Source organism: Sorghum bicolor, chromosome 1 (genome assembly GCF_000003195.3).
Source record: "Sorghum bicolor cultivar BTx623 chromosome 1, Sorghum_bicolor_NCBIv3, whole genome shotgun sequence".
NCBI lineage: Eukaryota > Viridiplantae > Streptophyta > Magnoliopsida > Poales > Poaceae > Sorghum > Sorghum bicolor.
The window spans coordinates 72,178,794-72,200,493 of NC_012870.2; the positions used below are offsets into that span (position 1 = coordinate 72,178,794).

At 41.4% G+C, this 21,700-nt stretch overlaps 3 protein-coding genes across 4 annotated transcripts; 2 read left to right on the top strand and 1 right to left on the bottom strand.

Moving 5' to 3' along the window:
* On the top strand, window positions 1,138–5,315 carry LOC8056839 (metal tolerance protein 4). Of its 2 annotated transcripts, none has more exons than XR_002449342.1 (7): window positions 1,138–1,543; window positions 2,247–2,419; window positions 2,494–2,692; window positions 2,859–3,037; window positions 3,135–3,285; window positions 3,809–4,010; window positions 4,707–4,844. XR_002449342.1 is itself a non-coding variant. In XM_002465550.2 (7 exons), exons 1-7 carry the CDS (start codon window positions 1,360–1,362, stop codon window positions 4,884–4,886), a joined length of 1,200 nt encoding a protein of 399 aa, XP_002465595.1. In that variant the 5' UTR covers window positions 1,335–1,359; the 3' UTR covers window positions 4,887–5,315. The 2 variants fall into 2 exon arrangements, 1 of the variants encoding a protein (XP_002465595.1); XM_002465550.2 differs by having other exon boundaries at window positions 1,335–1,543; window positions 3,877–4,010; window positions 4,707–5,315.
* On the top strand, window positions 9,391–16,142 carry LOC8056840. Its single transcript, XM_002465551.2, has 8 exons — window positions 9,391–9,784; window positions 10,987–11,331; window positions 11,552–11,808; window positions 12,278–12,419; window positions 12,529–12,900; window positions 13,009–13,140; window positions 13,737–13,865; window positions 13,951–16,142. The coding sequence occupies exons 1-8, from the start codon at window positions 9,704–9,706 to the stop codon at window positions 15,994–15,996; spliced, it is 3,504 nt and encodes a 1,167-aa protein (XP_002465596.1). The 5' UTR covers window positions 9,391–9,703; the 3' UTR covers window positions 15,997–16,142.
* Window positions 17,500–19,624, bottom strand: LOC8056841. Its single transcript, XM_002468167.2, has 2 exons — window positions 18,950–19,624; window positions 17,500–17,921 (listed from the first exon to the last, which is right to left on the bottom strand). Exons 1-2 carry the CDS (start codon window positions 19,533–19,535, stop codon window positions 17,725–17,727), a joined length of 783 nt encoding a protein of 260 aa, XP_002468212.1. The 5' UTR covers window positions 19,536–19,624; the 3' UTR covers window positions 17,500–17,724.

Here is a 21,700-nt window from a genome sequence, read left to right on the forward strand (position 1 = left end):
AAGATAGCAAACACATGAAAACATAAGTTACATACATAACTCTGTACAGTAAATTAATCAAATAAATTAGGTAGCATACACATGAAAAAACAAGTTACATACATAACTCTATAGAATAAGTTAATGATCTAAGTTAGGTACCATACACAAACAAAAGTTATATAATACAACTTAGCAGAATAGGTTAGCAGCATAACTTAACAGAATAAGTTAGCAATATAACTTATATGTTATAAGTTAATATACATAAATTACTACTAGAAAAATAAAAATCTTCAAAACATATAGAAGTGGGGTCTAGTTTTGTTCGCCTCGTCACGTTGAACACACCGGTGTAGACGGAATTAAAAATAAATACATCATTCAAAAGTTATAGTGCTTTGAAATAAATATTTTACTTTTTTTATGATGACGTCAAGGGGAGAGGGAAAATAAAGTGGGAGGGAGGGAGGATGGTGGGCGACCGACGTGTATAGCTGTCGGATCGTTCGCTGGATCGAAAACTAATGAACGACCGTGAGAATGGCATTGGGGCCTGAATGCTCCCTACGTTTCCTTGCCCTCTCGATGAAAAAACAGGAAAAGAAACTAGTGGACCAGTCTGCCTGCCATATTGTTTGTGCTTAATTCAGAATGCAGCGATGGACCATCTCCATCTGTTTTAATTCTTACCAAAAGAAACACATATATATAGATCTACAAGTACGGATGTACCTCGCCTACCATATCTTTCCAACTGCTGGCTAGTCTGCTAACAACTTCTTTTGAAACCCAGACTCATTGCGGCATCTGAGTATACTCTATAGTACGTGTACAAAAACTATCATGTTGAGCTAAAGATTTGAAGCCTTTTTATGATGAACCGAAAGGTTTAAACCAATTATTATTGTCTCCAACAAAGAAACGCACAGAAGTTAAAACTCACTTCACTTAGACTAAATAAAAGAGATACTACAGATTTGCATCACTGAACTTTGCAATGTGTCGCTAATAATAATAATACCGTTTGCGCCAACGGTTCTGATCCTGATAGTACGATTCTGAGCCGTGGACCGCGCGATCTCGCGGACTCGCGGAGCAGGAGCCGTGCGCCGACCTCGCCCCGTGCCCGTTTGCGTTATAGCCGGCACCAGGCAGCCCACGTTTATAGGCGTAGGCAGGCGCGACCGCACGGCGCAGAACGCGCGGGGTACGGTACGGCGGCCTTTGCCATTTCCCACCCTCCATGCGTAAGGCGCCGCAGACGGGGGAGGAGGCGACGCGACCTTGACCGCACCGAATCGCGAGCGGTAATCTAGGCCAGACGAGAGGCGATCGGGAGGGGCGGGGGGCGGCCGAGGGAGGAGCAGAGCGGAGGGGATGGACGCCGAGAATGACGACGCGCGGGCGCCGCTCCTGGCTGCCGGGCCCGGGCGGCGGCGAAACTCGGTCGCGTCCATGCGCGGGGAGTTCGTGTCGCGGCTGCCCAAGAAGGTGCTCGACGCCGTCGACCCGGAGCGCCCGTCGCACGTCGACTTCTCCCGCTCCAAGGGCCTCCGCGAAGGTTCATCCCGGAATCCCAACCACTCGCCGCATTCTCGGGATGTTTTTCTGTGTCGTTGGTTGGTTCACTCTGTCCCTGGAATCTAGGCGTTTCGTTTTCTTAATCTGGTAATTGTGCAAGAAAGCTGGCGTTACTATCGGGCTCCTTTTATCTACAGAGTATCTTGGTGATATGATTTATGTGCTTTTGATCCTAGATTCTGGACTTGTCGTAGATTATTCGATGCTTCTGTTGATGACCCGGACACTTATCCTTGATCCTCCACAGACTTTTCTGCGTTCCTAGGATTTCCCTTCTTACTTTTATGATTGAACAGCTCGTGACTTTACTATCACAATAAAACAGTGCTGTACATATGTGGTTGAGGAAATACCTCTTCGGCGTGTTTGTGACTTTCTTCTCTTGTTATTGCCCTGGCCTTCTAGGTGGTTTGTTGGATTCTTTCTTTGCCTAAGTGTTTTTTTAACTGTGCGTCTGTGCCTGCATATGGTTCACACTGCAGCTTTGATCTTCATCGAGACAAAAGTTATGTAGTGTGGGAACATCGATGCTGTACAGTAACAGCCGGTGTTTGTTTCTAATTGTAGTATCTATTTACCACATTTTGGATCAATTTGGTGTATGCTCTATTTCCATCATAATTTAATTAGTTCTCTATTATCGACAACCTAACAAAGTGGTGTGTTTTGGGTCTATTATTTAGGGGAGAGAGAGTACTATGAGAAACAATTTGCCACATTGAGGTCCTTTGAGGAAGTTGACTCACTAGAAGAATCCAATGAAATCAACGAGGATGACGAGCTTGCGGAGCAAATCCAGAGTGAATTTTCCATGAAGATATCAAATTATGCAAACATTGTTCTCTTAGCGTTGAAGGTTGGTTCCTCCCCTCACTTTTCAATTCCTATTCATGAACTCCTCTAGGATGATTAGACTATTTCCCCCCTCAGGTATACGCTACAATCAAAAGTGGATCAATTGCTATAGCTGCCTCAACACTGGATTCACTGCTTGATCTCATGGCTGGTGGTATCCTTTGGTTCACACATCTGTCAATGAAGAGCATCAATGTCTACAAGTACCCCATTGGCAAACTGAGGGTACAGCCTGTAGGCATTATCATCTTCGCTGCTGTCATGGCCACTTTAGGTATGCTTGCTTTTTCTCCCAGCGGGAAATGGTTAAGCAATCTAGTTATGTCTTTTCTTGATTACTTACTTGTTTGCGACATGCGTACTGCCATGTTAGAACTATACTCAATTGAGTGCGTCTTCCTGCCAAAATCCTCTACATTAATTTGCTGTCGGGTCTGCAGGCTTCCAAGTATTTATTCAAGCTGTTGAAAAGCTGATAGTGAATGAGGCTCCAGACAAACTGAACCAAGTGCAATTATTGTGGCTATATTCAATCATGATCTTTGCAACAGTAGTGAAATTAGCTCTGTGGCTCTACTGCCGTACGTCGGGTAACAAGATTGTCCGTGCTTATGCTAAGGTTAATATCTTGTTCCATTTTCTCAACTTGGCATGCATATTTTTTCTTAAAATTAAACATAGTTTATCAAATATCTGTGATGGATTGGTTTCCACAGGATCACTATTTTGATGTTGTCACAAATGTCGTGGGTTTGGCTGCTGCTGTCCTTGGTGATAGATTCTACTGGTGGATTGACCCAATTGGTGCAATTGCCCTTGCAGTGTACACAATTTCAAACTGGTCTGGAACGGTTTGGGAAAATGCAGGTTTGTGTTACTTGTTCAGTTTGAACATTTGCTTAGGCAACAGTACCTGCACTCATTTTTTTTGAAAGAGAATTACCTGCACTAATTTACATCCGTCCAATCGTACTCATGATAAGGAAGTGAGTCTAGCTCGAGTGGTTAGGTGAGAGGTGTGGTTGTGCCTCCAACCACCCAGGTATAAGTCCTCGCCCTAAATTTGGGTGCATATTTTCTCTTTTTAATGAAAAAACACCTAATTCCTCCTAGATTAGATGGATGGACTGGACTTCTCTTCTTAATGAAAAAATGCCTACATCCCGGTTGGATGGACTTATTATTTATACTAGCCTACTAGAAATGGATGATTTTTAACCTTGAAGTGGTGTCACCATTACAAATAGAAATTACTCGAGTCAAATGCTTGCTCTGGAATCACTTTACACTATCAGCCAGAGTAGTTGCCACATGTAGCACCTAGATTACTTGCACGTTACAAATTGGCTAGGCCTGACAGACAGTCTTATTATTGTAATCCTCAATGCAGTATCACTGGTAGGTGGGCTAGGACTGAGACAGTCTTATTATTGTTATGTATTGTTATCCTCCATGCAGTATCACTGGTAGGTGAATCAGCTCCTCCGGAAATGCTTCAGAAGTTGACATATCTGGCTATCAGACACCATCCTCAAATTAAGCGTGTTGATACAGTTCGAGCATACACCTTTGGGGTGCTTTACTTTGTTGAGGTTAGTGATTTTAGTTTTGTTCTAAGTGAAAAAGAGTAGTTTGTTACTTTGTCCAAGCTTATAATAAAATGCAGTAACGTCTACAAGATAAAATTGATTTCCTTAAATCCACATAAAATATTAGGTGTTAATATATTTTTATACAAACTTGATCAAAGTTGGAAAAGTTTGACTTGGGACCAAACTAAAACTACCTACAATTTGGGACGGTATCTTATATTCCTTCATTTGTCCTATGCTGGAGGCTAGCCAAGTGATAGTGTTATCTTTATCTGTTCAAATCCCTACATGCTAGAACTGGATAATATTGTTGTCTCAACAACTCAATTTGTCGTTTCGAAATGTTAATGTCATTTTTTGGAACTAGCAGGTTTTAGTTGTCTGCTTTTGACACTACTTGAAATAAAACCATTATCGTTTTGTAAAGTATCTTAACTTTTTTTGTTCCTGCAGTGATACTGTAGTGCTTAATCTAGAATGGTAGTTTAGCATGGGTTTGCAAATGATTGTCTCTTATGACCTCACTGTTATATAGTAATATGTATAGCAAGTGGTAGTTTAGCATGGGTTTGCAGATGATTGGGATAGTTGTTTCAGAAACAGAGTAGTGGAGGAATCTAGCAATTGGGCAAGAATCATGCCTGACTGTTAGATTGTATAACATGCTCATTTCATATGATCTATGGACTCTCACAGGTTGACATCGAGCTCCCAGAGGACTTGCCACTTAAGGAGGCGCATGCCATCGGAGAATCTCTTCAAATCAAGATTGAGGAGCTCCCTGAAGTCGAGCGAGCATTCGTTCACCTTGATTTCGAGTGTGACCACAAGCCGGAGCATTCAATTCTCAGCAAGCTGCCGAGCAGCCAGCCTTGATCCCAACGCATCCTGCGTGGTAGATTGTCGTGCAGAATCTGCTGCAGTACTTGGCGTCCTGTGGCTGTATGACAAAAACTAAGAGTTCAGTTAGTTTTGTGGTCGTGAGTTTTAGATCAGGCTACGAGAGGTGCAGGTTGCCGAAGGCAGAGATTGTCCTTGTGGTTCTGTTGGTATGGTCTTCGTTTTGAGTAAAATTAGGCATTTTGCTGTTGGCATCATGGCATGTGATTGGCGGCGAACTAGCTACGATTGGCATTTTGTGGTTTTAGACCAAGGGTTGGGAGAAAGAGAGTAGATCCTGGATTGCTTTAAGCAAATTCCATTTAATTTTTCTTTTTGTCTGAGACTCAGGATCCTACTGAATTTTTTTTCTTCTTTCTGAGGGAAGCACCGCTTGTTCGCTTGGCTGATAAGTCATGGCTAAAAGTACTGTTCGTTGATTTATTGTGAGAGAAACACTGCTGAATGACTAGCAAGCTCGGCAGATAATTTCAAACGAACAAATTAGACTGAAAATCTAAGCTCGAGTTTCCTTCACGTTTCTTAACATTTGTTCTTTTGTATGTAAGGCAACGCCATCCGGCCCAGCACTTTAGTAGTTTGCTCTTTTGTGCCCAGAATCGAGCCTGCTACTTTCTTTGCGGAAAATCCTCAGCCCCATTAAATCGAAACGGTCCTCTTATATGAAATTAAGAAACAGGAAAGATCAAAGAAAACATGCAACAAGCATCCTCTTCTGAAAACCTAAAAAAAAGAAGAAGAAGCATCCTCTTCTAAGACACACCGTAGTTCGTAACTAAAAAACTCTGTCAAATGTGCTTCAAACTTCGTGTTACAGGCTTGCGGTCTTCACCGTAGAAGAAGTACTCCGCAGTAGTTGCGGTAATGCATGTCGCCATGTCGGGACACGCACATGGGGTCGGCTACGCATGTGCTATTGTGTTTACTAGCGAGGACATGTGTTGCATCGTAGTACCACACGCGGCGTCCAGATTTGCGTGCCACTACCACGCTGATCCTGACTATCGATCCTACGTTTGGAGCGTTTGAGCCCTGTCATCGATGTCGATGATTTCCTCATTTCCTGTAGCAGTATTACGAAGTGGGTCATGGACTCATGGTTTAGGCCTGCGTGCCTTTCATTGCGTTGGGCTTGGCCCATGTACCATACCTATGGTTACTCTGCAGTAGTATGAAAACGGAACGAAAATATCCTAAACTGAACCACGTCATTTTCTATATTTAATTCAATCGAATTCGTATTTTTTTATCTGACTTTATCGTTTTCGTTTTTCATATTTTAGATGTTTCGTATTTCAAATGTGAAAGTAGAAAACGGTTTAGACATTTTTTTTTGACCGTTTTCTACTTTTAGTTTGAAATATTTTGAATTCAAAATTTGATTTAAACCGAATTTAGCCAACTGCAACGGTCGCACAGCCCAATTACAGTCTATTCAACATACAGTTGTGTTCTTTCTTCTACTAGTGGTTAGTTGTCTTCTCTTTTGTGGACGACCCAGTTTCATCTATTTTGACCTCATGGGGTGTTGTCCTCTCAATTCGAGTTCATATTTCAATAACATTTAATTTTAGTTCAGATTCTAAAATATTATATTAATTGCTACATTTAATTTTAATTTTTATTATCCTGCTATCTAGACTTATTTTAGGAGTTTTTCGACCGTCCTTCTACTACCTCCAAACCTTCTGTTTCTCTCCTCTACTCCGTTCTTCTCCAAAGACGGCACCGTCGATCTCGCCTCGTCATACGTGTACGCGGTAGTTACCTTCGTGACACCCTGTTGGCTTAAACTTATCAAACATATTTTTTTAATCACAGTTCTCTTACAATAAATTAACATTATATTATTAACATGATGCGGAAACGATCCGGCGAAATCTGGCATCCAGCGCCTTGTCCGGCGGGCCGTGCCGCTAATGAAATGGTGTCGTCACCACCGCCCCCTGGTCCTGGTCTTTGGCTGGGCCTGGCCGACAGCACCCCGGTATCCGCCTGCCGCCACGATGACGACACGATGGCTCTCCGTAGAGTTTTCCATACTCCAGCACGTTTCACCATCAAGGTCGAGCACCCGCAGCCAATCACGGGAACTTCATTCACCCCTGGGCCTTGTTTAGTTCCGAAAAGTGAAAACTTTTCGGAACTGTAGCACTTTCGTTTGTTTGTGACAAATATTATTCAATTATAGACTAACTAGGATAAAAAGATTCGTCTCGTGATTTTCAGCTAAACTGTGTAATTAGTTTTTGTTTTCGTCTATATTTAATGTTTCATGCATGTGCCACAAGATTCGATGTGACGGGAAATCTTGAAAACTTTTTGGTTTTCAGGGTGAACTAAACAAGGCCCTGGTTTGGAACAGCACAACGAGAGAGAACGCTGCGTGCGCGGACGGGATTGCCCAAGAAGCTCGTTCGTGAAGCTTCCTGATCGAACCTCGAACGCGACGGAACGGGCCGGGGGGGCATCTGGTCCTACTCGCCAGTTGCCACGGTCATGCAAACACTGCAGGTGGGACCCAGGTGACAGCATGGTCCGTCCCCACAGCACGTACCGCCAATTTTCCAGAAAAGGCTGACCTCCCTTCCCGCCGCCGCCCCTCAACGCTTCGCTACTGTTGTGGTTGTCGGGGCCGCTCCCTCCCCTTCTTTTTCGCTTGCAGCTACTAGCAGGAGTCCTTGTTAACTTTTCTTTTTTTACCCATAAGGCCTTTGTTTAAGTTGGAGAATGGAAAATAGTTGTATGTCAAATCGGATATTTCGTAGGATATTGAAAGGAGTGTTCGGATACTAAGGCCTTGTTTAGTTGGCAAAATTTTGGGTTTTTGGCTACTGTAGCACTTTCGTTTTTATTTGACAAACATTGTCCAATTATGGAGTAACTAGGCTTAAAAGATTCATCTCACAAATTACAGGTAAACTGTGCAATTAGTTTTTATTTTCGTCTATATTTAAAGCTCCATGCATGCGACCAAAGATTCGATGTGACGGGGAATCTTGAAAATTTTTGCGAACTAAACAAGGCCTAATAAGAAATCAATTACATAACTCATCTAAAAACTACGAGATAAATTTATTAAGTCTAATTAATCCATCATTAGTGTATGTAGGTTATCGTACCTCTTAAGACTAATTATGGACTGACTAAGCTTAAAAGGTTTGTCTCGTGATTTCTAACCAAACTGTGTAATTAGTATATTTTTTATTTATATTTAATACTCCGTTTAAATATTTGATGAGATAAGTGAAAACTTTTTGAGTGGAGAACTAAACAAGGCCTAAGTGCCTCCAAAACATGGGAAAGCGGACTTCAAATGCGAAAAGCAAATCTCGTACGCTGATGAAACGAGAAAGCGTGTATTTGCGCATTTTTCCTGTACTCAGATAATCAGGCAACAAAACTCGTGGTACCATTAATTAAATTTTATAGTATGTTGCAAACATTGAAGATCACGCCGTCCCGAGAGATTGTGCTAGGTTAGCACTTTTATTGCTTCTCTGGTTGTTATTATTGTAAATTGCATAGAGCTCAACCGATTTCATTAAAAACAAATAGGAGTGGTAAATAAACTACAACTGCCCGGAGATGTGATCGCTTCATATTTGATGACAAGATTGGCCCCATGCCACACAAAAGTTGCTCGATCTAGAGGCGCCATCACAACTTTGCATCTAAATCCTTTTTATTGGTCCTCCACTATTAATGCTGTGAAGCTTGCCACCGTGTTATGCCAATGTACATCATTTTCACACGTATTCCGGGTGGAGATTTTATTCCTCAAGATATTTTTGCTCATTAGTCTAGCTAGCCTTCATATTTTATCTTAATTAAAACAAGTTTTTCAAGGCTAAAGCATAAAGTCATCGCTTCAAACCACTTGCAAAAAAAAAAAAGAAAAAGAAAACTCATTTGGAAGCCGACATACTGTGACAATAGTGACCAGAAAATTCATTATCATACTGTAAAATTTTCAGGAAAATTCATTGTGCTATATTGCTATAGCTCACGTGCCATGCCAACCATACCATTTCTTCATCGAAGGCGACAACATGGGAAAAAGGCCACAGTTAGTAAAGCTGCAGGTCGCGCTTTATTCCGGTACAAAAGTGACCATGCGTGTAAATCTTTCCCGCTAAAGTTCGGCTGTCAGACGCTGCTAGTGATGAGCAGTAAGCTGCAAGCCTACAAGGTCCTAAAGTCACAAAAAAAAACCTACAAGGTCCTAAAACTAGGAGGGTAACAATTTTATCCTTGTACAAGGTTCTAAACATAAAACACACCCCGTGTAAAATTTTTGACGCCAGATCGTCAGCCGTGCGCCGCAGCTCGAAATTTACCTTGCGACCCCTGTAAAAATGCCGGCACCTCACTAGAACCCACCCGTCGCCAGGCCAGAGACCGCCACCGCGAACTTGAAAACGCGCTGTTCCGAGCCCGCTAACCGCGACGGTTAAAAACGCGTACGGCGTCGTCGCGTTCCCTCCTCCCCCAGTCCCCCCCATCTCGTCTCCGTCCCCCCCCTCCGCCTCGCTATCCTCCTCGCCTTTTACCCCGCATCGCGTCGCCTCGCCTCGCCGCCTCCCTCCTGTTCATCGCGTTGAAACCCTCTCGGTCACCGCCGCGGTCGATCCGACCCGGCAGCAGCTCAGGGGACCCTTCGCCGCAGCATCCCCCGAGGGCCGTTGGCGGGAGGAGCCGTCGTCGTCGTATTCGGTGGCGGGAATTGGATGCGCCACGGAGCGGGCGACAGGACCTAGCTGAGTTGAATACGGCGGCGACGGGAGGACGTGATGCCGGGGGTGGCGTCCGCAGCGGGATCGGGGATCTGGTCGCGCCGGCGGGACGAGATCACGTTCGATCGCCTTCAGAAGGTACCGTCGCGTGCCCTCTGCTTCGGTCGTATCCTGAGCTCGATCTGGGTGATGGGAATTAGGGGCAGGTCCGTCCTGCTGCGCTGGCGTAACTTCTGGGACGAAGCTGGTGCCCTGCCCCCTCAGCCTGGCTTGATTGGTTCTCTCAGCTCCTGAGTCGCGAAAAGCTGCATGTGCATGTTGGTTTGGGGACTGGATGGAAGGGAATTATTTGCTGGCCTCGGGATTTATTTATTTGTTTGATGAGTCGAGGATTCATTTGTGCGGCAAATTCTGTTAGTGGAGTTCAATCAGGTTACGCTTGTTGCTGCTTCTGATAAGCGTACGGGGTAATTTTGACCTTTTGTAGCAGCTCATTTGTACTGTCTCTGCGTTAATTCTAGTGCATTGCCCTTAAGATATGGCGAGTCAGTGACGGTATAGCTGCACTTTTGATTCGTACCTCAATGTTGTGGTAGTGGGGGAGTGCTAGCCTGCTAGGTTGGAGTTCCCATTCTGCTCTGTATGAAATTTGACTAGCTTTTGCTGTTTTGGTTAGATGGGTTTTGTTTCAAACAATTCAGGCACTTGATTTGAGAAGTGAGGGTTTAAAAGTCTGTCCTGATGTTTAATTTTAGTGGCCTGAAAAACTTTTGCTCTGGCATCTGGCAATAATGTCTGCCAAATGTCACTGGTGCCTGGTAGGAACACTGCTTAAGAAAACAAACTGCCATGGGAAGTTAGGAATGTAAACTGTAGCCCCAAAGAGGAATGCATAATTCAAAAACTTTTATCAAGTTGCTATCAAATGAAATCATCAGGTTGTGATGAGTCTTTGTTAATTTCAACGAAACTGTGAAGTCTTCACTCTTAAATCTTAGCACTTCATACTGGACAAAACTGGTGATTGCACTCAAATATTAAAACATGCTTTCGTCTATTCCATTTTGGTATTGTCACATGTTCTGTAATCGTTTTCAAGGTTTATGCCATTTCTTCTATGATGACTTTATGTTTGAATTACAGCAGCCTTGCATCACCATCACCTTTATTTGAGTTTGTGAATGTAACATTGCGCTCTTGAATAGGTTATTCTGTAAGGTTGGTTCTTGTCAAGCTGTTTCTGTCATCGAGTTCATTCTACTAGATATTCTTTTCAGCAACTAAGTTCTCAATTGAGGAACTGACTACTTTATGGCTGTGAATTGATCTTTTTTTTTCAGTTCTGGAATGACTTGCCTGCTCAAGCACGGCAGGAACTCCTCAAATTGGATAAGCAAACTCTCATTGAACAAGCACGGAAGAATTTCTACTGCTCAAGGTGCAATGGGTTGCTTCTGGATAGTTTTGCACAAATTGTTATCTATGGGAAGTCACTGCAGCAAGAAGTCACTTCAGATATTGGTTGTCTGAGGACAGCTACTGAGTCAAGAATTACACAAGGAGAGCAAGATGGGGCTCAGGACCCATCAGTTCACCCCTGGGGAGGCCTTTCAACCACAAAAGATGGTGTCCTTACACTTCTTGACTGCTTTATAAAAGCGAAATCATTACGGGTGCTTCAGAATGTAAGTGTGCGGTAACTTGGGCTTCTTATTTTCTGTCTGTGCTCTATTGATGATTATATGATTGTGAAGTAATTTCCTATTTTTTATATTGGTCCTTTGTGTTACTTTATGTGAAGTAATCAGTAAATATGATCATGGTGCTTACTCTGAAGTTTTAGTTCTAGGTCGGTCATTTAACCCTCTAGTAGCCTAATGCATTTTGGCCTTCGAATTTAATCAGGTATTTGACAATGCACGGGCAAGAGAAAGGGAACGGGAAATGCTTTATCCTGATGCCTGTGGTGCAGGTGGCAGAGGATGGATTAGCCAAGGGATGGCTAATTATAGGGGTCATGGAATGAGAGAAATGTGTGCTCTACACACTGCCCACCTCTCATGTGATACACTGGTGGATTTCTGGTCAGCACTTGGTGAAGAAACTAGATCATCTCTTCTGCGGATGAAGGAGGAAGATTTCATTGAAAAACTTATGTACAGGTGAGCATAGGCATTCGGATTACCAACAAAAAGTAATCAAGCTAAACTAGTGAGTTAATAACAACCTGAATGTTTGTGTCCAACAAAATGCAAGCCTTCTATAGAAGGAACCTTGCAAGTACTCGTAAGCTGCTCTGAGCCTCACTGAAGATTGATTGGAATTTTATATATGCACTGTGATCGGAAGTGCTACTTCCTGCTGCTGCTTTTCCGCTTCCAGATTTTCTTGCTATTGGTGCTGGCTGGCTGGTGTTTTTGCAGGTGCAATCTCAACTGATCAGAGTGATTAATGCTTGAATAGTAGTATATGCCATTTTTTTTACGTTGCTGATTGGTTCTGTCTTGTTCTGTTGGGCCTTCAAGTAACTTTTTTCCTAGTAGTCCTAGTCTTGTATCTGCTGGGATTTCTCTAGCAACAGCCTATAGATCAGGTTAAAATTCAAACAGTTTGGTGGAAATTTGTGAACAGGTTTGATAGCAAGAGATTTTGCCGAGAGTGTCGAAGGAATGTTATCCGTGAATTCAAAGAGCTGAAGGAACTGAAGCGCATGCGAAGGGAGCCTCGCTGCACCAGTTGGTTTTGTGTTGCAGATACTGCTTTTCAGTGTGAGGTGAGGATGCCTTCCTAAAACCCACCTCACCAACAAAATTTCCATTTGATTGCTTGGTACCTTATGTATACTTCTTATGTGAGTCAAATCTGGCTGCTTTGATTTTCAGGTGTTTGAGGATGCTGTTGTAGTTGATTGGCGCCAGTGCTTATCTGAGCCATATGAATCTTATGATCACTTTGAATGGGCTATTGGGACAGATGAAGGAGAATCTGATATTTTTGGCTTTGAAAATGTTGGAATGAATGCACAAGTCCACAGAAATGGAATCGATCTTGATCAGTTTGAGGACTACTTCATAACGCTGCGAGCTTGGAGGCTTGATGGCCAGTGCACAGAGATGTGTGTAAAAGCACATGCATTGAAGGGTCAATCATGTGTCCACCACAGGCTAGTGGTGGGTGATGGCTTTGTGACTATGACAAAGGGCGAAAGTATTAGAAGTTTCTTTGAGCATGCTGAAGAGGCCGGGGAAGAGGATGTACGTCACTTGCCATTTATGGCAACATCTTTAACTGAGATAAACGTAAATAGGGCATTCATTGTTGGTGTTAAAAGATATTATTCTGATCGATGAAAATGTATGCAGGAAGATGATGCCATGGAAAGGGATGGAAATGATTTTGATGGTGATGGTGCCCATCCACAGAAACATGCCAAGAGCCCTGAACTGGCAAGAGAATTTCTTTTGGATGCTGCTGCTGTAATATTCAAAGAACAGGTACTAACCAAAAAAATTACTGGAATAATTGGAAATCAATATTTGATATAATGGTTTCAACTTTCAACTCAAACGAAGTAAAACTACTTGATTTTTTTTCTATATTTCTAACTGATTAAGATGACTTAGCTAGCTGTATATTCAAGCTCACATCCTCTAGTTGGACCAGTTCACTAACCAGCTCACAACTAATGTGACTAGTAAGAAAGTCTATCGACTTATCAGTTTCCGTGGTTCCTGTGTGAAGACTTCTATAAGTGTGCCACCTGATTTAGTAATGTTTAAATAATTATTAGTTGTTTGTCTTAGCATATTTTTTTCTGGCATCATTCCTTATTTACCAATGGAAGATTGTATTTGGGATTGACACCTTGAATATTTTTTGTATTCTTCATCTACTATCGGGCAGCAAGGTTGATTGTAACTTCAGTACCTATAAAAGATTCATGGCTAATATAGTTTCTAGTCTCTGCATTATGTGGCTTTCAGACATGGTTGTTTATTGAGTATGTACTGTAGTTAACAGCATCTGACCATTACCTGTTTAGATTTCTCAGAAATTCAAGCATTAAGTATAAATGTGGATATCTTTGCAGGTTGAGAAGGCCTTCAGGGAAGGTACAGCACAGCAAAATGCACATAGTGTTTTTGTGTCCCTTGCTTTAAAACTTTTGGAACAGCGGGTTCATGTAGCATGCAAAGAAATCATTACCTTGGAAAAACAGGTGCTTATTATACCTCTAGATAAAATTCAGATAAGGTTAACTTGCTCATATTTGTGAACATCAACTGTGGCTGCATTTATTGCAGAACAAACTTCTTGAGGAAGAGGAGAAAGAAAAGCGTGAAGAACAAGAGCGCAGGATGAAGAGGAGAACAAGAGAAAGAGAAAAGAAGAACAGGAGAAAAGAAAGGCTGAAAGAAAAGGACAATAATAAAGGGAAAAGACTAGTTGAATCAAAGTCACCAGACGATGTTTCATCTTCAGCTCCAAGCAACTCCTCAACATCTATCAATGATTATTCGACAAATACTCTGGACTTGAGAGATTCAGCTACGGAAGAGGAAGATAGTGCTGAAGTTGTGAATCCGTGCTCTCCTGACAGCTATGTGAATCAATCTTCATGTACAGAAATTAATGGAGAAGACAGTGTCCAGTGCAATGCAGTTACAGAATTTTCTCCCATGGACAGCAGTGACCTTTGCACATCAGATCAATCCAAGTCTTTGAGACGAAGTCCAAGGTCAAGAGAGGATTTTCCTCGAGATCAGTCCTGTTGGTATGATGACTGCCAAGATGAATCTGGAAGAATTGGTGAATCACAATGGAAGTCAAGGGAAAGGACAAAAGGTATTGATAGAAGTTGCAACGCAGCATCCACCTCAAATAACAGAACAAGAGAGAGGCACTCATACAATTCTTGCAGCTGTGGCCATCCGGAAGACTCTGGAGTTATGGACAGCTGTTTCTTGCCAATAGCTAGATCTGGCAGAGAGATGAAGATAGCAAGAAAATCAGGAGTTGAGAAACCTAGGTTGCAGTACCACCGATGCTATACATTGGATAACTTTATAGTGTCAAAAGGAAACCGTGCTGGTTGTACACAGAAAAATGCTATCCCAAAGCAAGTATGGGAGCCTATGGATGCTCGAAGGAAGACTAACTTACACAACACAGTTCATGATTCAGGTTCAATAAACAATGTTGATCCACTGAAACATGTGGTTTTTGATAACAGCAGATCTCAAAAGTTCGGCGTAGGATGTGAATCACAGCCTCAGGCTTCTGAAAGTACCAGGGATGTTTGTGATTCAGATCAACCATGTGCAAATGGTGGGACAAATCAAACTACTTCCTGTGATAGTACTCCTATGGTGAATAAACCAAATTGTTACTCAGAAAACGATGAAGGCTCCAGGCATGATGAAGAGCTGATGACGAACTCTGCTGGTTCTGATAGCTCCTCTTCATGCATGAGCGAGGGAGATAGGGAAAGCAGCTCCAGCAGTACAACCTCTTCGAGCACTCAAAATCCGGAATCGTCTTCTGAGTCTGAGGAATCACCCAAGAGAATAAACAGCAAAGTAGGCACACCATCATCAAGAGCTGCTTCACGGTCTTTGTTTGAAGCATGTGCAGGAAATGGTTTCAGAGAATACCAGCCAAAAGCCACCCGCCCAGCACACAATGACATGTTTGGGTACAATGTATCCCCTGTCCAGGACCAGCTGCTGCATTACCAAGGCATGCATGCACCTCAACGTCCGCCAATAACAATGGGGTTTCATGACCGTCCTTGGGCTGCACCAACGAATGGAAACTTCCAGTATGCTCGACCATCCCACCTATATTCTAGTCCGCTCGTATTCGGAATACCTGGGAATCATTTTATTGATTATCCTTACATGGCTCCTGCCTTCAGCCATATACCTCCAGAGCCTATTCACAAGGCCTCAGCCAGCTTTAGAGCCATGCCTCTGTCACCGCCTTTTCAAAATGGACATCGGCAGGTTGCTGGTCATACTCAGAGAGACATGAATCTAGAGAGGCACCATTCAAAGTTGACTATGCCAACAGGCATGGATCCCCCAGAAGACAAGAACAAGTCGGGTCTAAAAGATCTCTCAGAAGACAAGAACAAACCATGGAATGCGGATGCATCCTTCTCTCTGTTCCAATTCAACTTGCCAATAGCTTCGCCTGTAACACCGTCATCGAAAGATAAGAGCGAAGAGCTGGCTGCAAGAACACCACTGGTTCAGGTTCAAGCTCAGCATTGCTCGAGGGAACAGGCAGATGTGAAGGAGTATAACCTGTTCTCCTCGAAAGATAATGGTATATTTTCGTTTATGTAGATAAAAGAAAAACTGTGACAAACCTGCTACCCTTCGTTTCTGCTGGCTCTTGCTGCACTTCGTGAATGATTTGTGTTCTCCGAAGAAAAATAAAGGATGTTGGTATTTTCTTCTTGGTGTCTGTATCTTCGTTTACATTTATGTTTGTTACCGTGTGTGCTAAAAGCTAGCTAATCCGCAATGCTGCTGAATCTTGGATTCTTTTATATAGAATACGTAGATATGTATTGATTGGTTCATGGTTCGCTCCTAACAAGTAACAACTGAGAACATGTTAACCGGGAAATGAAAGGTCCTGTTTGGTTCCCATCAAATTTTAAAATTGCATATCTTTGGCCATCTACTATCAAAATCAAACAACTTTACCCATAAGGCTGGTTTCAACAGCGTTTTGCGCATATATGTTTTTCTTGAAAATAAGATATAATTAAGTATCTAAAAGTTCAAAACAGATCCATTTTTAAATAAAAAACAGTAAACCACTACCAAAATTTTCTAAAAATACAATCTATATAAGAGGGTTTTATTTAGAGTTATTTGGATCTTACTAGTCGTTTTTTGTTTAAGTTATCACTTTGAGCTATATTAAACCAGTAGCTCAACCAAAAGGATCCAATGGATTCAGGGTATAGAGATCTCAAAAGTAACACCAAGAAACCTCATAGACGTCATGCTCCACGTATTGATCCTATCTAGGATTCATGCCTAATGATTTATTGTATTTTGATAGATGAGTAAGTAATAAATAAACCAGTGACTTAAACATCATGCAATGCAAAAAGAATAGTTTAAATAAAGAATAGTCATGACTACTAGCAATAAAACACTAGCAAACAAAGTAAGATAAAAAAAACTCTAAATAGAGTACACTCCCTCCCACGTCCGACCACAAAAGAATGTCATTCTAGCACATAGTATCACTTCATCCACAAAAGAGCGTCATTCTAGCACAATATCACTCTCTGTCCACCAAAGAACGCAATTCTACAGATTACCAAGTTAAAGTAGCTTGAGTTTAACTCACTACAAATAAAAAAAATAATATTTATAAATAAGTATTATTAGATTTGTCATGAGACATCTATATTTATTTAGATTTGACATCAGACTTTAGACACATTAACCAAGAATTGCATTCTAAAAAATATAAGCATTATTAAATTTTTCATGAGATATATTTCATACTATATTTATTTAGTGTCATAAATATTAATATTTTTACCTATATGTTTGGTTAAACTTTAGACAAATTAACCAGAATTATATTCTTTTATTGACAGAAAATAAATAGATAAATTGTATTTTTTTAGAAAAAACTTTGGTGCTAACTTCATAATATATTTTAATTAAAATGAATTAGTCATGTGTTTTAATGATAGAGCCATATTTTTATTATTTTAGAAAAATGCATATATATATATAGACAAATAACAAGTCAAGGGCCAAAGTTGTCTGGTTTTGATAGCTCAATGGCCAAAGATTTAAGAGTTCGGTGGCCAAAAGTTGACTTTCTCCTTAATATAGAACACTAAGAATCAATATTCGAACTTTACGAATGTCATACTATTATAATAACCATGAGATGCCTGGGTGATTCATCAAACCAATTGGACGTCGCGCCACATGTTTAAACAAGCCCACCAAAGAGAGATACATACGACACTCCCACAAACCATGCCCGTCAACCCACAGGCAGTCACAATTTGCTTTACAAATATTGCAAAAAAATCATCCTTGAAATTGCAAAACAGCAAGGTAAAAGCTAGGCTCGTCAACGAACTCTGTTAGTTCATACTTGTTCCCAGATGCAGCCTTCTCCAGGAAGGCTTTACTGGGCAAATCAGAAGTTACAACATCAGGATGCTCTCTCCGTTGTTGCTCAAAATTCTGTCTGCCTTGATCTAAGAACATGACAACTCTTGCTCCTGGGGAAAAAAATTATTAAATCAAGTTCTAAAACTGAAACAAAAAAATTTGCATGTGTAACAAAAAACAATAATATGATGCACTCACACAGGAAAATCTCAAGTTTCAAACTTAAACATGTCTTGTATTTTCTCTATAGGCGCAGCAAGGCTAATGAGAGTTGACAGGCTTGATATCTGTTAGGCAAGGCTTAGGCTCAATTTGTTTCGGGTAGAAATTTTGGAAAGCAGCTTGTGGATTGTAGATTGTGAAAAGCTAAAGGTCCAAAAGCTGGTTGCTGTTTAGGAACCTGGATTCCTGGTGGGTTGGATTGTTGGGTTTGGATGTCAAAACTCTACACTGCCTCAGCTATTTTGGGTGCCCTATTTACCACTTTGTGACTCGTTTGCAGCTCATTTAGATTTTTTGTCCCTACAATATCCTAGCACACACCATCTGTTTTCTCATAGCAAATGAAGCATTGATAAGTTATCATATAGCTCCCTCTTCATCTCCCAATCCACCATTGCATGCCACCATTCACTTGAAATGGATATGCTTTTGGTATTGGCATAGTTTTAATCCTGATCACACATATCGAAGTATTGATCATTCATAGCACTATCTCGAATGAACTTATAAAGAGTAATGCATGCTAATGTTATATTAGCAGCCTGCTACCAGTCCTTAAAACTAACCTCACAACTCAAAGGAACAGAACATATCAGAACGCCCTTGTATGCATAATCACAACCATAAATATGTTCCATGAATTGCATCACTGTTGTTCAATTAAACTAAAATAACAAAGCCAAATTAGCTATCCAAATCATTTGTGCATAAAATGTATGACATTATCCAACCTTATCAATCAATGTCTCAACTCTCAACCCCACCAATTAGCCATCTCAAATGGTTTAGCTATGGTTTAGAAAAAGCAATGCACAGCGTAATAAGCCGCATCCTTCTAACCACCTCAGGCTCACTACACTGAAGTCTGAAACAACAAAGCTAAGAAAGGATAAGGTGACATTTCAACATGTCTCACCTTTGGAGCACCTCTTGGCCAGCGATTTGAGGAGCGCCGCGGCGGAGACTCCCATTCCAGGGAAGTAGCACACGAACACGACATCGAAGTCGTCGAACCTCTCCGGCACGGCCTCCACCACGCCGCCGCCCCTGCCCCCACCCCCGCCCTCCAGGTGGAAGCACCTCGCCTCGTCGTGCGCCTCCTTGACCCCCGCCAGCACGTACATGGACTCGTGCGCGGCCACCAGTAGCTCGCAGGGCGAGGACGCGAGGAGCGAGCTCACGAAGGACACCGTGGGCGTCAAGGCCAACACCCGCGACGCCGGCGAGAGCGCCCCCGCGGCGAGCGCGCGCTGGAGGTTTGCGCCCGCGGACTCGAGGAACGACCAGTCCTTCTCCACGATGTCAGCGACGGCGACGTCGTCGGGCGCCGCAGCGAGGCGGGGCTTCGCGGTCGCCGGGGTGAGGGTTAGGCTGAGGCGGAGGGGTTTATGGGGTTTTGCGTTCGGTGGTTGCGGCTGGGACTGGGGTTGGAACCGGATTCTGGGAGTTGGGCGGTGGTGAGAGGAGAAGCCAAGGGAAAGGGAGGTGGAGGCGGCGGCCATGGGGCCGTGGTAGGCGGTGGCGTCACGAGGATAGAGGTGGAAGGAAGGAGTTGCGGACGGACCTGGTCACCTGTGCGGGGGACTAAAGTTTATTTTGCCCTTAAGAGCGAGTGTCGCATGACAAAATTTATAGAATAAAGATTTTTTTAAAAGTATTTAATTACTTGACCCTAACTCAAACATTAAGAATATAAATTATCACTAAAATTTTAAATTATTAAATTTACAAATATAAAAAATATATAAATAGATTTATGCCCTTAAGAGCGAGCGTCGCGGATAAAATTTATGGAAGTAAAGATTTTTTTAGGTGTTTGGTTGCCCGACTCTAATTCAAACATTAAGAATATAAATTATCAATAAAATTTTAAATTATTGAGTTTACCAATATAAAAAATATATAAATAGATTTATCTTGAAAAATATTTTTATAAAAATATGCATATATCATTTTTTTCTAAAGATTTTTATAAAAATAAAAGGTTAAAGTTGTGATTTAAAAACTGTGTCTTTGTCTTAAACGACTTATAAATCCTATATGAAGAGAGTAGTTTTGTGAATTATTTATGTATATTCTATATTTGATTTGTTTGATGTACCAAAACATTATTGTATTGTGGTATGTTTCTATAACGACATGCTTAGTGTCCCATGACTATTTTGTTGTTTAGCTAGTGCCGGTGTGATGCTCTTCATTAAAATATGCATAGTTCAAAAAATTCATTGTTGTTGGCCTTAACTCTATATAGAAGATAGTAAATACAAAAACATATATATTATTTTCATAGATATTATAATACTATTGCATTTTAGCATATAATTTGTTCTCTTAAATTTGAAATATTGTTATTATGAACCAAGAATATTTTTCTTGTGAAGACAGAAGATTGTTTGTTGAACCTAGAACATCGTCTTTACTTAACAAAGAAAATGTTATCTCTTCATGAGATAAATATTCGATAACAATTTTTTTCCTAAATATTATATCAAATGTATAATCCAAATTTAATTTGAATGTTTAATTTTTGAACTATAGATTTTTAAAATTTATAGCGAATCATGACATCATCATCATGCTATTTTAGCATGCATGTACTTGTACGGCCGATGTGAAGTGAGACGAGAGGTGGAGCTGAGAAACAAGCCGCCTAGCTTTTACGATGTAGCATCTCCAACACTTGACAAATGACTACCTCATCCATAATATTTTTTAGCAAAATGATAAAAAAGACCTCTTTTCAACAGTTTGGTATCTTAATTTCTATTTTTTTAAAATTTGACATATCTTCCGATCTAGCACGCAAATATATGCGCAGTCCCTGTATTTGACATTAGTCTTTCTTCTCATACTTAGCGAGACTCCTCATTCCACTGAGAACAAAAATTACTGGCGCTTTGCTAGCTCCGACCGCCCGGCCCATGACACGTCCCGGATCATATGTGCCATTAGATTAGATAGGAAATGGACGGTTGAGAAAGATTTATTGGCACGGTAAAAGAGCTCGAACAGGGTGATGACCAGATGGCGGCCCTGTGTGTTTTGACGATGTGATGCAAATTGTAGTCATTCTCATCGCTTCAACTTTGGAGGCACTGATGATGAACACACAAATTTACAAATCTCCCTTTTTATCTGAAATTACATTTGTGCAGCATTTACATGACACACAGTTTGCTCTTCTCTGCAATCGAGAAGATCATAAGCAAAAAAACAATATTGCACATGCATATATTTTACTTCTGTAGGGGAAAACAAAATGACGATGGCGCTGGTGGTTAGTTGTTCAAAAAGATGCATGGATGCATCGGAGGTGATCCTTTTCCACGAAGGCAAGAGATCGATGACATGTGCGAGGTTGAACATTTGGTTGATCGTTCGGACCAGCGAACAGGCTTTTAGTTTATCAGTATATATAAATACACAACGAGAGAGGGATTGCATTTCAGTTGATGAGATATTGCACATCAGCACATGGCAAGATGTCGACGTGTCAGCAATAGCAATAGCATTTGCATTGCTTCACTTAACTAGAAGATGAAAACCAGCTGTCATTAACGCCGCAAACCAATTAGTGCCAAACTACTTTGTTCATACAAATCATAGGACTCCATGAGAACCATAGACTACATAAACCATCAAGGCTACCTAGGAAGTAGGTAGGCCA